The sequence below is a fragment of the Schistocerca cancellata genome, chromosome 1, assembly GCF_023864275.1.
Source record: "Schistocerca cancellata isolate TAMUIC-IGC-003103 chromosome 1, iqSchCanc2.1, whole genome shotgun sequence".
NCBI lineage: Eukaryota > Metazoa > Arthropoda > Insecta > Orthoptera > Acrididae > Schistocerca > Schistocerca cancellata.
Genome location: NC_064626.1, coordinates 307,378,356 through 307,399,400, shown reverse-complemented (window position 1 = coordinate 307,399,400; position 21,045 = coordinate 307,378,356). Strand labels below are relative to the sequence as shown.

Here is a 21,045-nt window from a genome sequence, read left to right as displayed (position 1 = left end):
CAGTCTCAGGACTGAAGACCACGCTCGCAACGCGTTTGCAATACTAAGCGATATTCTGTCTCAATATGTCGTCTTTTTCGACAGTACAGAAGTACTCTCACCGAAAAATACACTTTTTAGAGTGTATTTTTCGGCGAGAGGGCTTCTGCACCATCGAAAAAGACGTTATATGGCGGTAGAATATCGCTTCGTATTGTCCACGCCTTATGAACATGCTCATAAGAAATATGAGAGACTTCGTTTACAGAATGTGAAAAACCATAATCTTATCATGCATCCAACGACGGCTATGGTGAGAATGGGAACAGCGAGGAGGAGAAAGCTAGTATTGATCTTTCCTAATTATGCACCGCGCAACGCCGAATAATACTCAGTAGATTAGGGTGACCCATCCCCGTTCCTAACCACGTTTGTTCTGGGCGTCAACATCCTTCACAGTGTAAATATAGAGTTTCTGGAGGACGCTGTGACTGTGTTGCACGATAGTCGAACAGACACAGCCCGAAGAGCAACGCAGATATGGACTGTGTGAAGGCCCAGTCTGTAGCACCGCTGAAAGAAAAAAACAAATCGGACGGCGGCCTACGATGCTGTATTGGTAGTGTACATGCGTCTTGTAAACAAACTTTCACTGACACTTTCGCTATGGATTTAGTTATTTCATTGTAGTGTTGATTTTAAAGAAAGCGCTGCACCGAATTGTTGCGTTTTCTTGACTAATATTGTAAGAAATATCATCTCTATATCATCCCTTTATATAAAAATCAGTGTCCTGACAGACTGACTCACTCACTAACTCATCATCGCCCAACCCAAACCACTAAGCATAAACACCTGAAATTTGCAGAGGGAGTTGATCTTATATTGTAGGAGTCCCTTAAGAAAAGATTCTTCGAAATTTCACCCATAATGGGGTGAAATAGAGGATGAAAGGTTCTTTTGAAAAAAAATGTCGCTGTTAAGACAATTTTGGAGCTAGACCTATGAAAACTGGTATTTGGTTCCTAGGGCACAAATAAAAAAATACGTGTTTCAGCATTTTTTGGAATTTAATCTCCATGGGTGCGAAATATTGGGTGAATTTTTTAAAAAATAAATCGTTATTACAAAGCTAATAAAGTATTTTTAAAGCTACACCTATGAAAATTGGCATTTCACTTCTCGGTTACAAATGAAGAAAACGCATTTCAGTGTTTTTGGAAATTCAACCACCAGGAGACTGAAATAAAGGATGAAATATCCTAGAAAATATTTTATTTTGAAAGCATTTTTGAAGTTAGATCTTTGAAAATTGAAATTTGACTTCCAGTTAGAAACGAAAAGATACGTGCTTCACGATTTTTGAAAATTCAACTCAAGTCTTAGGGGAGTTAAGTAGGACTAGACTCGTTCATTGATTCATCAACAACCATCCCAAACCGCTAAGGACAGAAACTGGAAATTTTGTGAAGCTGTGGATCTTATACTGTAGGGACTGTTTAAGAAAGGATTGTCAAAATTCCACTCCTAAGGGGGTAAAATAGGGGATGAAAGGCTTTTTGAAATTATGTGGCTATTAATGCAATTTTGAAGCTAGAACTACAAAAATTGGTATTTTGTTTCTCAGTCAAAAGTAAAAAAATTATGCGTTTCAGAATTTTTGAATATTCAACCACTAAGGGAGTAAAATAGTGCGTGAAAGCTTTTTTGGAAATAAATCATTATTAAAATACTATTAATGCATTTTAAAGCTACGTCTATGAAAACTGGTATTTCAGTTTTCGATTAGCAATAAAAAAATTACGTCTTTCAATGCTTTTTAGAAATTGAACCCCTAAGGGATGAAATACAGGATGAAAATTTTTATGTAAGGGGATCAAAGTTACTATGGAAATATCACCACAAGAATTCAATAGACAGGATCAAGAAAAACCTGGGACTCCAGCTAGAAGATCCACTTTTTTGTCAGAAGTACGTTTGGAAAAGACCATGCTTCTATGCCCTTGTGTGAAAAGTTTAGATAATGTTGTAATTCGGGAACAACATAAAAATTCAATTAAGGAAAAAAATCTGTGCTGTCAACACAGTCTACGCGAGTAGAGCAGCGGGTTCTAAGCTAATTAGCATATAAATCTACTGCGCATAATTATTACAGAAGCGTCGAACACTCAGCTGTGGTCAATCTCAGACTTCAACTTTACAAAAAGTAATTTTGCCGTGTCGACTGAGCGTATGACAGGCTGTTGATATCTGTTAGTGCTGCAAGTGACTGTCTCAAACTGTGGGTTGTGGCGGGAATGATCCTGAAATGTGGTTTTTCATCATTGCCTTCACTACGTATGCTGCTGCACTACATTGTATAAAATAGCGGTAGGTCACCATATATTCTTGCGAACCTACCAGCCATTGTTGTTTCGTCCAAAACCACCGGTAAAATAATTCCTGCTCCTCTAATGGCAGATCACACTCTTATTTTCGCATCACACATAGGCTCTTGATGTAACTTACGGAGATTTTCAGAAACCCAGCATCGATTATTCTGCAGCTGCATGCACCCCAATAAATGCAGACAAACTTCAACAGACAAAAATGAGGATTTAGTGATCGACGTCTCCATCACTGAACATCCATGAACACACTGCAACACCCAGTTGCAATGCAGATGTCGAACATCAGTACCTGAATTATAGAATTTGTTTCTTCAATTCCAGTCTACGATCGACGGAGAGACAACCGATTTCGTACCATAATTCCCATCACGGATCTGATTAACACGTAGAATAATGTGGGTAAACCATAATGCCTTCGTCAATAAATACTTCATCGTACTAGGATAACATAAGGCTTCTATGAAACTTCCTGGCAGATTAAAACTGTGTGCCGTACGCACACTCGAACTCGGGACCTTTGCCTTTCGCGGGCAAGTGCTCTGCCATCTGAGCTACCGAAGCACGACGCAGAACACCCCCCTCACAGCTTCAATTCTGCCAGTAGTTCGTCTCCTACCTTCCAGACTTCACAGAAGCTCTTCTGCTAATCTTGCAGAACTAGCATTCCTGGAAACATCCTCCAGGCTATGACTAAGTCATGTCTCCGCAATATCCCTTCTTCCAGGAGTGCTAGTTCTGCAAGGTTTGCAGAAGAGCTTCTATGAAGTTTGGAAGGTAGGAGACGAAGTACTGACAGAATTGAAGCTGTGAGGGCGGATCGTGAGTCGTACTTGCGTAGCTCAGATAGTAGAGCACTTGCCCGCTAAAGGCAAAGGTCCCGCCTTCGAGTCTCGGTCCGGCACACATTTTTAAACTGCCAGGAAATTTCACATTAGCGCACACTCCGCTACAGAGCGAAAATTTCATTCTACGACATAAAGCTTCGTTTGTTTTAATCGGAACTGCGGACCGATACTAGGATCGAAATGAATAATGCTGTTTTTTGTGGTGGTAGGCTGGAATTACAGAAACAAATTTTATATTTTTCTTTCACTGTTTTAGTTCGCGACTGTGCAACAGCTCGTAAAAGTATCAGAGCTCTTGAGTCAGCTTGTTAGGTTTCAGACTGAGTTTTGTCACAGTTCTGTGAAAGACGTATTTTCTCGTATTCCTCCCTAAGACAGTTTAATATTTCGATAGAGCTGTACACCAAGGTCGTACCGACCATGAAGTTTTATGTTTGTAACTGTGCATGCGGCGTTACACGTACCCACTCCGCTGACACCAATGTAAATTCAGCAATGAGTGGTACTTAGTAGTTCTGAGACACTGCTGTTTAATTAATTTGACAGAAATATTTTTTGAAGAATCACTGTTCTGTCGCCGAAAGTGACGTAGATTTATATAAAAATTCCACGTAGGAAAGATATTTTACCGTCGGAAGATGCTATTTTGGAAGCACTGTTAGAAGAAGTCAGTCGTGAAAGTGACGTAAGTGACTTTTGTGATGAAAGTGATTCTGAAGCTGATGTTGCTGGGGCAGTTATGGACAATAATGAAACTGATCATTACATCGAATCCTAAGACTGAGATGAAGAAACCACAGTTCTCAGTAAGTACAGTCATTGTCGGAACACAGTTGTTCCTGAATGAGATTTTCACTCTGCAGCGGAGTGTGCGCTGATACGAAACTTCCTGGCAGATTAAAACTGTGTGCCCGACCGAGACTCGAACTCTTTTACAGTTGTTCCTAACAGAACGGGCCTGTCAGTTGCCGAAAACATTGTTGTTTGCATTCCAAAAGTGTGGAAAAATGCGCGAAAGGATTTTTGAATAACTCTGAAAACCTCAAAATATTTAATATGAGGATTTCAATAAATGAATAGCATGTTCAGCTAATTAAACTACAAATAAAGTCTTTAAACCCGGACTATTTTCAAGTTTCATCATTAAAAAAGTTTCCTTAACAATTTTTACTTACAAGGGGAGGATACGACGTTTGGAACGCGGATTTATTGCAAACTTCGCACACTCGCAATACTTCATTAGGAAAACAAAATGTGTAAGCAGTAGAGCGTACTTCTCAAGCGTTATTGAGAAAATCGCATGATAATTTCGGTCGTCAAACATATTCCAGTGAGGGCCATTTTTACCATGAAGCGGCGCTAGCCGAGTGGTTAGCGTTCATGCCCCGTAATCGCTGGATCGAGTCCCGTTCATCAGTTTTTCTTTTTTCCAATACAGTCATATTTTTTATTATTTATATTACAGTTGATATAATAGGAAAAATACCTGTAATCGTATGAACTTTTATTAAATTTACAATTTTATTTGTCAGTCTACAAATTTTAACTATCACAAATAATATAATATTCATAACTATCGACTAGTACACGACCAAACGTATGAAGTGATACTGAAAATGTATGCTTATCCGTGATTTGAGAAATCCCTTATAAACGGCTCTGAGCACTATGGGACTTAACATCTGAGGTCATCAGTCCCCTAGAACTTAGAACTACTTAAACCTAACTAACCTAAGGACAACACACACATCCATGCCCGAAGCAGGATTCGAACGTGCGACCGTAGCGATCGCGCGGTTCCAGACTGAAGCGCCTAGAACAGCTCGGCCACACTGGCCGGCGAAATCCCTTATACCTGGAAGGAGCCCGAACACAATATACGAACGCATCTTTCAACCGACGTTTCACAACTGCACTATGGATTGAATATTCATGACATTCCTCGTCCGCAGTTCTCGACGAACCGAATGTCACTGCCTTTTTTCTAGTCATGATGTAAGGTTTTATACTTCACGAACAATGCGCACGTATGTTAGTTCTTTTTGCTACATAAGCAAGGTCTCAGCGCTGTGCGAGTTAACCGTCGAATGATCCCCATTCTATCCCGGTTCGAGCCTGACCCTCCCCTCGTTCTTTGAAAGCTGTCTCTGCCGATCAAAACTTGCCGGTAACAAGTAGTTTCGCGCTCCTTCCAGGTAAAAGGGATTTCTCAAATCACGGACAAGCGTACACTTTCAGTATCACTTTATGCGTTTGGTCGTTTACTAGTCGATAGTTATGAATATTATATTATTTGTGATAACAAAAATTTGTAGACTGCCAAATAACATTGCAAATTTAATGAAAGTTCATCCGATTACTCGTATTTTTCCCATTATATCAATTGTAATATAAATAGTAAAGGATATACTGTGTTGAAAAAAAAGAAAAACTGACGAACAGGACTCTATCCAGCAGAGCATGAACACTAACCACACGGCTGGCGCCGCTTCACGGTAAAAATGGCCACACACAGGTAATTTGATTTTATCCATACTGGATGAGAGGTCGTGGTTGTGAATGTCAATGTTAAAAAATATATCGGCTCAACCACTTGTTTATAGTGTAAAACACTAAGATTGACGCGTTTCGGAAGTCAAGTTTCCATCATCAGAATAATAAAAAGTAAAAGAACCTGTTAAAACTCGTTAAAATGGAACATGCACCAGGCACAATAAAATTGATAATAAAATTAAAACATCGTGGCTGCTTCCCTTGTTGCAGCCGTGTCTTCCAAGGTGCATCTCCACATAGTCGTCAAAATATAAAAGACTCTAAAATGGTGTCGTCTATGGTGTTCAACATCTAACCACATGGCCCTCTCCTCTATCGTTGTAAACCACCCGTGCGTCTTCGTTGATACCACACACCACGTAGCCAAATCCGACACTGAAATGCGAGTGAGCTCACGCGCAAGTAAACAAGGAAGTCACAGAGATGTCTATACAAATAGATAACATATACATGTTCCAAGGATATCATGAAATGATGGTATCCTGCCAATTGCTAAAAATGTAGTTACTAAAAGAAACGAGTGAAAGGTTTGGAAAAGTTATTTGTATCACGAGTTAGCTGTTCATTCCGTGTGTTCTGATTATCCACACTATGTATCGTAATTTCCAGTTGGTATATGTTTGACGACCGAAATTAATTTGCGATTTTCTCAATAACGGTTGAGAAGTACGCGCTACTGCTTACACATTTTGTTGTCCTCATGGAGTACTACGAGTGTACGAAGTTTGCGGTAAATCCGAGTTCCAAACGTCGTGGCCTCCCCTTGTTAGTCTCGGATTTCGATACATTAATATTAATGTTGACTGAAAAATAACGTGACACAGGAGAAATAAAATGCCTTTGCTGTATAAGAGTCGTTTCATTACAAAATATACTATATTCAGGCAATGTTTCCAGCAATTAATTGAGGGTCAGTGTGATCCCGGTGTACAGTACAATTTCAGAGAGTTTAAACTGGTAGGCCAGTCGACACACTGTCGAGCACAAGCGGTGACGGCTGCCTGCCTGGGAATCGTTCTCCATCCAACTGCAGAGAAAGCGCTTATGTAGTACGTGAAAGGCAATTTGCTTTGAGGAGTAAAAACGAAGTGTCCTTTTCGATTACGCAGGCGGCGCAGAGGCGTTGGCGTTTGTGCGGACGCCGCTGGCGGAGGGCCCGGGCCCCGACGTGGAGCTGGTGATGGGCGCAGGAGCGCCCTCCGGCGACTCGCTGGGCTTCCTGCGGCGCCTCGTGGGCTGGCGGCGCGGCGCGTGGCGGAGTGTGTGGGGCGCCGCGGCCGGCCGGGGCGCCGACGCCTGGTCCCTGGCCGCCGTGCTGCTGCGGCCGCGCTCCCGCGGCTCCGTGCGCCTGCGCAGCCGCAACCCGCTGCACGCGCCCGTCCTGCGGGCCAACTACTACGACGACGAGCGGGACCTGCAGGCGCTCGTCCACGGCATCAAGTTTGTACGTAAGCCGCTCTTCGCGCTAGGCCGATTTACCGCCGGTCCCCAGACTCCTCCCGCTGCACTGTGAGATCAAAGAGGAGCGCCGCGGCCCGGGGCAGCGCAGGATCGGGCACAGGAAGCATTTGTCGCTTGAATGTCGGACCTTTCGCGTTACAGAGGGCGACAATTGACCTTCTGCTTTTAGCGAGAGCCATCGATCACTAAGTAAATCGCAAATGGCAGCTGGCTAGCAAAACATCTAAAAGATTACTGAGAGTGGTTTTCTCTGGGCGAATGGTTGTTACAATGCGCTGTGTGCCGTGGTAGAGCCGATGTGGAGGAAACTCGGAATTGGAAAATTATTTCACGGCTTCCAGAATGAGATTTTCTCTTTGCAGCGGAGTGTGCGCTGATATGAAACTTCCAGGCAGATTAAAACTGTGTGCCGGACCGAGACTCCAACTCGGGACCTTTGCCTTTCGCGGGCATGAGCTCTACCAACTGAGCCACCTGAGCACGACTCACGCCCCGTCCTCACAGCTTTACTCCTGCCAGTACCTCGTCTCCTACCTTCCAAACTTCACAGAAGCTCTCCTGCGAACCATGCAGAACTAGCACTCCTGGAAGAAAGGATATTGTGGAGACATGGCTTAACGAAATCCTGGGGGATGTTTCCAGAATGAGATTTTCACTCTGCAGCGGAGTGTGCGCTGATATGAAACTTCCTTTCTTCCAGGAGTGCTAATTCTGCAAGGTTATCAGGAGAGCTTCTGTGAAGTTTGGAAGGTAGGAGACGACCTACTGGAGGAATTAAAGCTGTGAGGACGGGGCGTGAGTCGTGCTTGGATAGCTCAGTTGGTAGAGCACTTTCCCGCGAAAGGCAAAGGTCTCGAGTTCGAGTCTCGGTCCGGCACACAGTTTTAATCTGCCAGGAAGTTTTATTTCACGGCTGTTAAGTAAAACTAGTACTAATAATGCTACATAATAGGTAATGGCACCGCATGAAAATGAGCGATTAAGCACGACGAATGATCCACTCTATACGCGGAGTACTACTGTAGCTAGTGATAATCAAAGATGTACGTTTTACCTTATGCAACCTTGTCCCTATCCCTGTACACGTAATACACGTAAAGGGACTCAATAAAGTGCCTGGTATAGTTTGAAATTTGTTCGTTAGGTTGTTGTCTAGGGGATGGACACACACATGTCTCACAAGGGGAGGCCACGATGTTGGGAACGTGGATTTACTGCTAACTTCATACACTCGAAGTTCTCCATGAGGACTACAAAATGCGTAAGAAGCAGCGCGTACTTCTCAAGCGTTATTGAGAAAATCGCAAGATAATTTAGGTTGTCAAATACATACCTGTGCGTGGCCATTTTTGCCCTGAAGCGGCGGCAGCCGAGTGGTAGCCGGCACGGTAGGTTCAAATGGCTCTAAGCACTATAGGACGTACGTTCTGAGGTCATCAGTCCCCTAGAACTTGAACTACTTAAACCTAACTAACCTAAGGACATCACACACATCCATGCCCGAGGCAGGATTCGAACCTGCGACAGTAGGGCACGGTATCTCAGCGTGTTCTGTCAGAGAGTTAGCTGCCTTCAGTAATAATACAATTGAGTTAATCATTCAACAACGAACGGGTGTCTTATGACGTCCACCCCAAGCAGATGCAACGAACGAAAGCCAATAAAAATGAGATAAGAAAAAGCGGTTAGCGTTCAAGCCCCGTAATCGCTGTATCGAGTCCCGTTCGTCACTTTTTTTTATTTCTAACACAGTCATTTTATTTACTATTTATATTAAAATTGATATAATGGGAAAAATACGTGTAATCAGATGAACTTTTATTAAATTTACAGTGTTATTTGGCGGTGTACAAATTTTTATTATCACAAATAATATAATATTCATAACTATCGACCAGTAAACGATCAAACGCATAAAACGGTACTGCAAATGTATTCTTGTCCGTGTCTTCAAATTTGTTCGTATTTAATCGACAAAGAACGAGAAATTGCTTGTCTTTACGACGCTATTAAAATACAGTCGACACTACATGACCAATTATCAGCGCCGATATTTAAGGAAATGCTGCGTTATGCATGGTTTGCTTCCAAATTATCGTCTGCAAAAGAGGTTTTTGAAAACGTTAACGAGGTTTGTTTTTCCACGGAAAACCTCAAAAGACCTTACGTATGCGGAAGCATAGCATTTATTCAATGCAGCTGGTGCCGTTTAACTTTATGTTTTCCATGTCTTTACGAAAAATACCATCCTGAAACTTGTACTCGTAATGTCGAAAACGACGATTAATTGTAGATCTTTCGAAAGACGTCCGTGCCGGTCAAAACTCGCAGGTAAGAAGTAGTTTCGGGCTCCTTCCAGGTATAAGGGATTTTTCAAATCACGGACAAGCATACATAAGCATAAGCTGCTGCTTACAAATTTTGTTGTCCTCATGGAGTACTACGAGTGTACAAAGTTTGCAGTAAATCCGCGTTCCAAACGTCATGGCCTCCCCTTGACGGTGCCTGATTGCGATCTTGCGATCTTCCTGATAGTTTTACATCTTAGTCATGGAGGGTGCCACCGCCAAATATTTATCGCATGAATGCAGCATTTTTCTACTTATACGGTTATTTCTTTAATTTTTCTTTCTTTTCACAACCGGTTTCGGCTTATGAAGTCATTTTTAGTCATTATCTTCAAATTTTTCCACACTAAAATAGTTTTATACAGTGCAACTGTACGTGATGTTTTGACATTTTCTGAAAAATATTTTGTGTACATTTCGCGTCTTGTGACCAACACTTTCCAATTGACTTGAAAGACCAAATTGATCTTCTTATTTCAGTATTTCTTCTTACTGGTCCTGCTTTTCTAACGATTTATGTCTAAATTATCTCCTCTCACATATGTTACAAAATTTTCATCTCGTTTCTCATAAGACAATATACAGGGGTTTAAGGGAATCGGTGTTAGCGATAAAAAAATTCTGTCGTCAGTTGCAAATATATTATTATTTCGCTTTACCGGTTTCGACAAATTAATCTGTCTTCATCAGAAGCCTACGAAATGAGGGACATTTCAAATCTTTACATCTTTATTCTCCCATCCTTGTTTATCATGGAAATTTTATATATAGTTGACAAGGGTTATAAAATAAGCCTTTTAGAAGAATATTAAATATATAAACATTCCCGCCTACATTCAAAAGAATTGTTGAATGATCAACTTGCATTAAAAAGAGGCTCTATTTTGACTGTATAGCATCTATTATAAAATGTGAAAATCAACCTACTCTTTTTATAGATCAGTACATACAGTATACATGTATTACATATAACTTTTTATAAACCTTGCTGCTAGAATAACAGTTTGGCAAGTACATATATGTGATTCACTTACTGCAAATCTTTTGTCTGTGTTTACAAAAATCAAATAAAATGTGTTCATTTTTGGACATACGGTATCATGCTTCTGGGAAGAAGAAATTGAGATCTGCTAAACCAATATTAAATAAGTTTGTGTAATACACATCTTATACTTCACATACATGTATAGCTAAGGTGTAAAGATTTATAATATCCCTAATTTTGCAGGCTTCTGAAAATGACAAATTAACTTGCCGAAACCGGTAAAGCGAAATAAAAACATATTTGCAACAGATAACTGAATATTATTTTGAAACTTAGACTACAGTTTCATAAAATTGCAGCCACAAATAAAAGGATAACAAATTTTCGAAACAGTCTGACATATTTAGATCACGTATAAGTCGTTTGCTCAAGCACTCACTTTTCTTACGCAGGCAATGCCCTTGTCACCGAGCTATCCAGGTCCTTCTTTCGGCCGCACACCGAGCTTCAGCAAAAAGGCGCTGACTGACAGAACACAGAGGCACTCAGTAAAAATGTGCATCGCGTTTTATTGACTGCACCGGCCTAAGAGCACTAATCTAACGGCACGGGAAACATAAGGATAAAATATTACAATTTTCTAAGACATATTAAGTTTAAAGCTTATCGCTGGTAGCGAATACTAGCTCAGTAATAGCAAAATGAATGTTCGCAGAATAGACAAGGAAACACCATCTCTCAGTTGTAAGTTTGTATACCACACGCGAACTCCAATCCGACTTCAGAGAAGTACACTGTTTTACGGAGCTGCTTCGTTATCAACATTGAAGTTAAACTTATTTCTGTGAGAACGTCTGAATTAATTTTGCGCTATATTATTATGTAAGGAAATTATGGTGCGCGGTACACATTTATGAGGGTATACAGGTATAGCATGACGTTCGACGCTGAACGAAATACTCTAATCTCCGTGAAGTTATTCTCAAACCGTCAATATACAGCGATCAGCCAGAACATTATGACCAACTGCCTGACCGGTATGTCCGTCTGTGGGACGGTTAACAGCGGCGACGTATCGTGGCATGGAATCAATGAGGCCTCGATAGGTCGCTGGAGGGAGTTCGCACAACATCTGCATACATAAGTCACCTAATTCCCGAAAATTACGGGGAGGGGGCGATGAACTCTGACGCCACATTTAATAATGTTGTGGGTTGGCAGGAGAGCCAACACCGGTATGAGAGGAAGCCGAAAGGCACGCGTTTTAGCTCACGCAGGCTGGCGTGAGGTCTGGAACAGGACAAGGAAATTAGACTGTAGAAAAAAACTGACGTAGTTGGTGGAATAGTTAACTTTAATCCATAAATGGTGAACATCGCTCTTGACGGTACATGTTTTACAGTATCAATAGTAACTGGTAATGACGCCTTGCTAGGTCGTGGCAAATGACGTAGCTGAAGGCTATGCTACCTATCGTCTCGGCAAATGAGAGCGTAATTTGTCAGTGAACCATCGCTATCAAATTCGGTTGTACCACTGGGGCGAGTGCTAGGAAGTCTCTCTAGACCTGCCGTGTGGCGGAGCTCGGTCTGCAATCACTGATAGTGGCGACACGCGGGTCCGACGTATACTAACGGACCGCAGCCGATTTAAAGGCTACCACCTAGCAAGTGTGGTGTCTGGCGGTGACACCACAAATAACATCCCAGACATGTTCGATCGGTTTCAGATCTTGTTAGTTGGGGGGGGGGGCACATCAATTGGAACTTGCCATTGTGTTCCTCGTAGCATTCCATCACACTCTTGATCTTCTGACATGGTGCATTATCTTGTTGAAAAATGCCACTGCCGCCGGGAAACATGATCGTCATAAAGGGGTGTACGTGGTCTGCAACTAATGTACGATGTCCTTGGCCGTCATCATGCATTGCACGAGGTCCACCGGACCTATGGATGGCCACGTGAATGTTCCACAGAGCACCATGGAGCCGCCGCCAGCTTGACTGAATCCCGCAGTACAGGTGTCAAAGAGCTGTTCCCCTGCAAGGCGACTGATTCGTGCCCTCCCGTCAGCGTGATGAAGAACGTATCGGGATACATTAGTCCATGCAACGCCCTGTCACTGCGCCAACGTCCATTGCCGATGGCCACGTGCCCATTCCAGTCGTAGTTGCCGATGTCGTGGTGTTAATGACGGCATAAACATGGGTCGTCGGCTGCGGAGGCCCATCGTTAGGAGCGTTCCGTACACTGTGTGTTCAGACACGCTTGTACTCTCCCCACCATTATAATCTTTCCTGTTTTACCTATCTACCCAGCCTACAACATTATACATCTGTAATGAGAAGTGGCCAACCAACCCCACGACGTCTGGGCGAGGTTTCATCTTGGCTTCTCCACGCGTTGAAGACACTCACCACAGCATTTTTTGCACATCCAACAAGTCGTGCACTTTCCTAAATGCTCGTGCCGAGCCTGCGGGCCATCACAGTCTGTTCTCGGTCAAACTCCACATTTTACTCACGCTCGCTGATACTACATAACAGTCATTCCTCACCAGGTGACTGTGATACCACAAGGACGGGTTTATATCGACAGTAGGTCGGTGGTCATAATGTTCTGGCAGATCGTTGTAGGTTCTGTCTGATTCATATGCGAAGAGCTTGAATATTTGAACACATATCTACATTTGCGTGTTTCGTAAATATTCCGTAATTACTCGTTCCCATTTCTGGTACCTCGTATCGTGTTGAATATTTATTCTGTGACAAAAATATTTCACATATACAGGCTGTTTTGCAATTCTTATTATACGCTTCTATGAATTTGAGAGAGATGGGGAACCCGTGGGGTATAAGCTTTCTGAATATTGGTCACAAAATCTATAGTAGAATATTAAATGAAAGGATACGAGTAGTCGGATATAATTTAAATGAATGAACAAACAGGTTTCCGAAAGGAAAGGTCACATGTAAACGATGTTTTTGCAGTGAAACGGGCAAAACAAAACAGACGAGAATTTAATCTGGATACTCAAACAGCATTTGTGGATCATGAAAGAACGTTTGCTACAACTCAGCTGCAATCGCAAAAACTCTACATAAGGACACCACTATTAGAATTGACACGGGTAAAGAGATAACGCAAGGGTGTAGCTAATCAACAACATTCAATATCTGTGTAGACGACTTGGTCAGAGAATGGGAAAAATAAATGATAGGAGGAATAAATGTATTCATATGCTATTATACGAGGATGATCAAGTTATCATACAATATGTTGTTGTTGTTTTTGTTATTGTGGTCTTCAGTCCTGAGACTGGTTTGATGCAGCTCTCCATGCTACTCTATCCTGTGCAAGATTCTTCATCTCCCAGTACTTACTGCAACCTACATCCTTCTGAATCTGCTTAGTGTATTCATCTCTTGGTCTCCCCCTACGATTTTTACCCTCCACGCTGCCCTCCAATGCTAAATTTGTGATCCCTTGATGCCTCAGAACATGTCCTACCAGCCGATCCCTTCTTCTGGTCAAGTTGTGCTACAAACTTCTCTTCTCCCCAATCCTATTCAATACTTCCTCATTAGTTATGTGATCTACCCATCTAATCTTCAGTATTCTTCTGTAGCACCACATTTCGAAAGCTTCTATTCCCTTCTTGTCCAAACTTTTTATCGTCCATGTTTCACTTCCATACATGGCTACACTCCTTACAAATACTTTCAGAAACGACTTCCTGACACTTAAATCAATACTAGATGTTAACAACTTTCTCTTCTTCAGAAACACTTTCCTTCCCATTGCCAGTCTACATTTTATATCCTCTCTACTTCGACCATCATCAGTTATTTTGCTCCCCAAATAGCAAAACTCCTTTACTACTTTCAGTGTCTCATTTCCTAATCTAATTCCCTCAGCATCACACGACTTAATTCGACTACATTCTATTATCCTCGTTTTGCTTTTGTTGATGTTCATCTTATATCCTCCTTTCAAGACACTGTCCATTCCGTTCAACTGCTCTTCCAAGTCCTTTGCTGTCTCTGACAGAATTACAATGTCATCGGGGAACCTCAAAGTTTGTATTTCTTCTCCATGGATTTTAATACCTACTCCGAATTTTTCTTCTGTTTCCTTTACTGCTTGCTCAATATCCAGATTGAATAACATCGGGCAGAGGTTACAACCCTGTCTCACTCCCTTCCCTACCACTGCTTCCCTTTCATGTCCCTCGACTCTTATAACTGCCATCTGGTTTCTGTACAAATTGTAAATAGGCTTTCGCTCCCTGTATTTTACCCCTGCCACCTTAAGAATTTGAAAGAGGATATTCCAGTCAACATTGTCAAAAGCTTTCTCTAAGTCTACAAATGCTAGAAACGTAGGTTTGCCTTTCCATAATCTTTCTTCTAAGATACGTCGTAGGGTCAGTATTGCCTCACGTGTTCCAATATTTCTACAGAATCCAAACTGATCTTCCCCAAGGTCGGCTTCTACCAGTTTTTCCATTCGTCTGTAAAGAATTCGCGTTAGTATTTTGCAGCTGTGGCTTATTAAACTGATTGTTCCGTAATTTTCACATCTGTCAACACCTGCTTTCTTTGGGATTGGAATTTTATATTCTTCTTGAAGTCTGAGGGTATTTCGCCTGTCTCATACATCTTGCTCACCAGATGGTAGAGTTTTGTCAGGACTGGCTCTCCCAAGGCCGCCAGTAGTTCTAATGGAATGTTGTCTACTCCCGGGGCCTTGTTTCGACTCAGGTCTTTCAGTGCTCTGTCAAACTCTTCACGCAGTATTATATCTCCCATTTCGTCTTCATCTACATTCTCTTCCATTTCCAATTATCATGAAGTACGTCGCCCTTGTATAGACCCTCCATATACTCCTTCCACCTTTCTACTTTCCCTTCTTTGCTTAGAACTGGGTTTCCAACTGAGCTCTTGATATTCATACAAGTGGTTCTCTTTTCTCCAAATGCCTCTTTAATTTTCCTAGTACGTATCTTACCCCTAGAGAGAAAGCCTCTACATCCTTACATTTGTCCTCTAGCCATCCCTGCTTAGCCATTTTGCACTTCCTGTCGATCTCATTTTTTAGACGTTTGTATTCCTTTTTGCCTGCTTCACTTACTGCATTTTTATATTTTCTCGTTTCGTCAATTAAATTCAATATTTCTTCTGTTACCCAAGGATTTCTACTAGCCCTTGTCTTTTTACCTACTTGATCCTCTGCTGCCTTCACTACTTCATCCCTCAGAGCTACCCATTTTTCTTCTACTATATTTCTTTCCCCCATTTGTGACAATTGTTCCCTTATGCTCTCTCTGAAACTCTGTAATACAATACAGTGAAGATAAATTATAAATGGCACTACATAAACTAAATGAGATAGGTGCAAGCTACAATCTGATAATATCTACCAATAAAACTAAAATTATGGCCTTTTTAGGTATTCACCTAATATTAATAAAAATAATCCTCAATAATAAAACGGTAGAAAAGGGAGCCCACTTCAAATATTTATGATGCGACATATGATATGATTAAAATACAGATATAGAGAAGAAAACTAATACTTTCCAGTGTACATGTGGCGCAATAAGGAGATCGCTTAAGAATAAAACAAGAAAAAGCACACAGCTAACATTTTATGAAGTCATCTCAGTTCCAACGTTGTTATATGGGACGGAAAGTTTGACGCCGAAAAATTTAGATTTATGGCAACTAGAACCATCAGAAATGAAATTTCTAAGATCTATGATAGACTGTATTACGGAAGAAAAAATTAGAAAACAGGTAATAAGGGAACGATACGGAGGAAACCAATAGCGAGAAAGGCACTCTTATACAAAAGAAATACGGAGAGAGTATGTACTTCGTAAACCGCCACAAAGACTTCTTAAACTACCAATGGATTATAGATGATGGAGCAAGGCTAGTGTGTGAAGACCGAGGATGAGATGGTGAGGCCAGAGCAAGCCCTAGAGCGAAACCTAGATTGGCAGAAGAAGAAGAAGATAACGTATATCAGGAAATGGAAGGTTGTGATATAAAATAATTTTGAAGATCGAATTACATTCAAATCTCCCGTTTCACGGTGCGCACACAAACTGAGAAGAGGGTGCAGTTTCCAGTACCTATTGTAATTACGAAATTACATACCATCTTCGTTGGACTTCAACGGCTGCGAGAAACTGGCACGTTCACAACAGGGATGGTTAACTGTGGTGCTTCACGAATGCGCCATATTGTAGACTCTAAAGAGGACATCTTTCGTCACAGAAGAGTTCCTGATGACGAGGAATCGGAATACTGCCCACGCTAGGGGCTCCTGTAGAGCACACAGGTCGTAACTCATTGTCTCCGCTGTTTGCGTACCGTGGAGCGACTGGTTTGAAGTCTGAAAGTAAGCTGAGTTTCAAACATACTTTTCGTTGAATCGGCAAATTCACGGCCGTGGATATCTTATCAAAATTTGTTCTAGTAAGCCCCTCTACAAACATTAGAAGCCTGTAATAGGAACTTAAACGTACCCTGTATATAACCAACTACTATATACATGTTAACTTCTGTAATATCACACCGTGGTACACAGGTAAGCAGACTTAAGAAATGCGAGTCTGCATAGCCGGGAATACATCAGATGGTGACTGTTATGGTCACATTCAATTAATGCGTTTGCACCCCGTTGACAATTACGATTATCGCAAAAATTTATTCAGTTTTCAGGCGCGTCATAAATGAACACACGTAACTAAACAGGTCTGCCAAAACAAACAAGTAATTCACCGACGGTGTTACAGATGAAATAATTACCTGTATTATACCTACGCGGAAAATAGAAATTATACTATAATTCAGATATTCCTAACCACAAGTTAATAATTTTTTTCCATTGCAGCTACTTGAAGGAGAATATCGGTCGGGGTTAGGAGTAGGGTATCCAATTACGTTTTGTTCTAACATTGAGAAGACTGAACGTAAAACACCATAACATGTCTCCGATGTAGGTGACTAATAAAATCCCAATTATGATTTTCATTGTAAGCATGCGTAAGCTGACAGTAAAGCCCGCCCGGTTGGCCGAGCGGTCTAACGCACGGCTTTCCGGGGGGGGGGGGGGGCGGGAGGCGGGGGGGGGGGGGAGGGAGGGGTTCCTGGTCCCCGACACGCATCCGCCCGGCGGACTTGTGTCGAGGTCCGGTGAACCGGCCAGTCTGTGGATGGTTTTTAGGCCGTTTTCCATCTGAGTCAGCGAATGCGGGCTGGTTCCCCTTATTCCGCCTCAGTTACACAATGTCGGCGATTGCTGCGCAAACAAGTTCTCCACGTACTCGTACACCACCATTACTCTGCAACGCAAACATGTTCCCTGGGGGGGGGGGGGGTCCACCGGGGGCCGAACCGCACAATAACCCTGGGTTCCATGTGGGGCGGTGGAGGGGTGAAGTGGACATCGGTAGTCATCGTGGGGTTGTGGACCATTGCGGCTGCGGCGGGGACGGAGCCTCTCCGTCGATCTAGGTCCCCGGTTAACATACATTACAATACAATACAAGCTGACAGTAAAAATACATTTCATTAACGTCATGGTATATGTAAATGATTTGCTAAGCAATATTAACTTAAAATGTTGTTGATGAACAGAATTAATCAATAAACTGGCGTTGAAAGGAAACTACATAAGTTGTAGTATTGGGGGCTTTTTTCTGGTACTAATAGCAGAAAACGTAAAACACTATCATTCAATAACTCTACAACATGAGCATTCTTCCAGTGCAGCAATAATGAATGACCGTCGAACTTGAACCTCAGTCGTTCTACAGGTATGTACACGATGAAATATTGCACTGAATGAAAATGCGATTTCGTTAGTTATCAAAGCTAATGGAATACTTTATTTCTTACAGAATGCCATCAGGGGGATAATAGGTGTACTGCTAATGATTCCAACGTCGTCCGCCAACAGATAGAGTAGTAGCATAAGTACCAGAGAGCCATATGTGTCTACCATTTAATAGGGAATGCTCACAGCGAGAAGGCTCGGTGTGGAGCAAATGTGTGAAGCAAGCGGGCAAACACGCCACGGAGTGAACGCGTACTTCCTACAGGCAACTGAGCAAGTTTGAAAGGGGTCAGACTGCGGCCTTCGAAGTGGCGCCTTGGTCCTTTGGAGAAATGCCACAAACTTTGGCGTGAGTTCTGCAGCGATGCTGGTATCAGTAGTCACGTGGACATTCTGACCCGTAGATGAAGTTCTGGACGTTCATGCAGCACTTGGTTCAAATGGCTCCGAGCACTATGGGACGTAAATTCTAAGGTCATCAGTCCCCTAGAACTTAGAACTACTTAAACCGAACTAACCTAAGGACATCACACACATCCATGCCGAGGCAGGATTCGAACCTGCGACCGTAGCGGTCGCGCGGTTCCAGACTGAAGCGCCTAGAACCGCTCGGCCACACCGGCCGGCGCGGATTCTGCTTCCACGCAAGTGATGGTCATTTGTGCGTACGACGAAGACAGGGTGAGCGCTGTCTAGTAGAGTGCATTCGTCCAAGACACACTGCCCCCAGCCACGTCTTATTGTCTGGGGCGCGATAAGCTACAAATCTCGCTCACTTTTCATTCTGGAGGGCACGCTATCCACCGCTCGGCACGATCAGAACATTGTTAGAACCGTTCTCTGGCCGCTCTTGCAGCAGGAAGGTGATGTGCTGTTCCAGCAGGATAACGCTCGCCCACAAAGTGCCCGTGGAACCCAACGTGCTCTGAACGATGTTCAGAAGCTTCCCTGGCCAGCACGATATCTGGATCCGTCGCCAAGCGAGCACGTGTGGGACATGATGGGACGAGAAGTGACTCGTGCAATTCGCCAACCTACAACTGCCACAGAACTACGTGAAGAGGTCGAGCATAACGTACCCCAGGACAGTATTCGCCATCTGTGCAATCGAGCGCGATGCCAGGGCCAGCGCCTGCATTTCCGCCTGGGGAGTCTACACCAAATACTGATATGGGTGTTCCAGCATGGGTCGGTGCTTTGCACCTCAGATCCGCTTGTGCTATTGATTTGTAAACGTAATCATTTCATGTTCTCCACGTGCACTGCTGCAACAGTATATCTAGAGTGAATTGGAAACCTCTGAAAAAGTGTACCAATTTTTTTTCCGGCAGTGACTGTACGGTATACAGTGCAACAGAGCGCGATAACGAAGGAAACCTATGAAATTCTATTAGTAGGCAATAACAAACTTGCGAAAGTCAGAGCAGAAAAATAGGTTCTGGTTCGTACCGAACGTATAGGAGATTGGGAAAATGGAAAAAAAATTGCTAAAATGACACACTTTAAAGTGAGAAGACAGCCATACCGTGTAAATCTACTTAGAAATTGGCACTTACTTCTGTGATAACGTATGTAGCCTCATGGTTACTCGAAAGATTAGAAAACTAATTTCCTTGGTTGTTCTACAGTTTATTCTGGTGCTTACTAGAAATTCACCTCTGACAGTGCTTCCGCATTCGAAATATGTGAAGTCACACCATTGTTTGGATTATACACTAAACTCTCGGTGTTCCTAAAACTAGATCAATTCGTTGTTCAGTAGACTGGACGCAAAAAAAGGTACACGATACCTGCTCTGTTAAAACACTATGGAGTTCAAGCAAAACTTCTCTTTGATAATAGATTATTGCATCTCAAAACATTCCACAACCAACGGCATGTCATTCATGTAGGGATCGGAGGAAGAACATAAAAAAGCTCATTTACTTTACTTTCCATATGAATGGACATTCATTCCGTAGAATGGAAAGTTTACAACAGAAAGAGAATAATGTTTGAAAAGTCCTTTGCAGAAGAAGCAGTGTATGTTTCACAGTGAATTCCAGATTTCTGAGATATGATACTGTGTGAAGAGTTTGATAAAACACTGAAAGATCTAAGTCGAAACAAGACCCCCGGAGTAGACAACATTCCATTAACACTACTGATAGCCTTGAGAGAGCCATCCCTGACAAAACACAGCCATCTGGTGAGCAAGATGTATGAGACAGGTACTACAAGAAACGTGTAATATAATAATTCCAATCCCAAAGAAAGCAGGTGTTGGCAGACGTGAAAATTACCGAACTATTAGTTTAATAAGTCACACCTGCAAAAGACTGACAGGAATTCTTTACAGACGAATGGAAAAACTGGTATAAGCCGACCTCGGGGAAGATCAGTTTGGATTCCATATAAATGTTGGAACACGTGAGGCTGTACTGACCCTACGACATATCTTAGAAGATAGATTAAGGAAAGCAAACCTACGTTTCTAGTATTTGTAGACATAGAGACAATAATCCACGGCTGCAAAGTACTAACCTCGGGGAGGATGAGTTTCGATTCCGTAGAGATGTTGGAACACGTGAGGTAATACTGCCCCCATACTACTTATCTTAGAAAATAGATTAAGGAAAGGCAAACCTACGTTTCTG

General features: G+C 42.3%; 1 protein-coding gene across 1 annotated transcript in view; it reads left to right on the top strand.

Annotated features, from left to right (window-relative positions):
* The window catches only part of LOC126172829 (glucose dehydrogenase [FAD, quinone]-like), a 220,730-nt gene that overhangs the window by 187,057 nt on the left and 12,628 nt on the right, over nucleotides 1-21,045 (top strand). Inside the window, exon 5 of the mRNA XM_049920913.1 lies at nucleotides 6,877-7,211. Coding sequence (XP_049776870.1) covers nucleotides 6,877-7,211 — 335 coding nt within the window. The remainder of the gene's footprint in view (nucleotides 1-6,876; nucleotides 7,212-21,045) is intronic.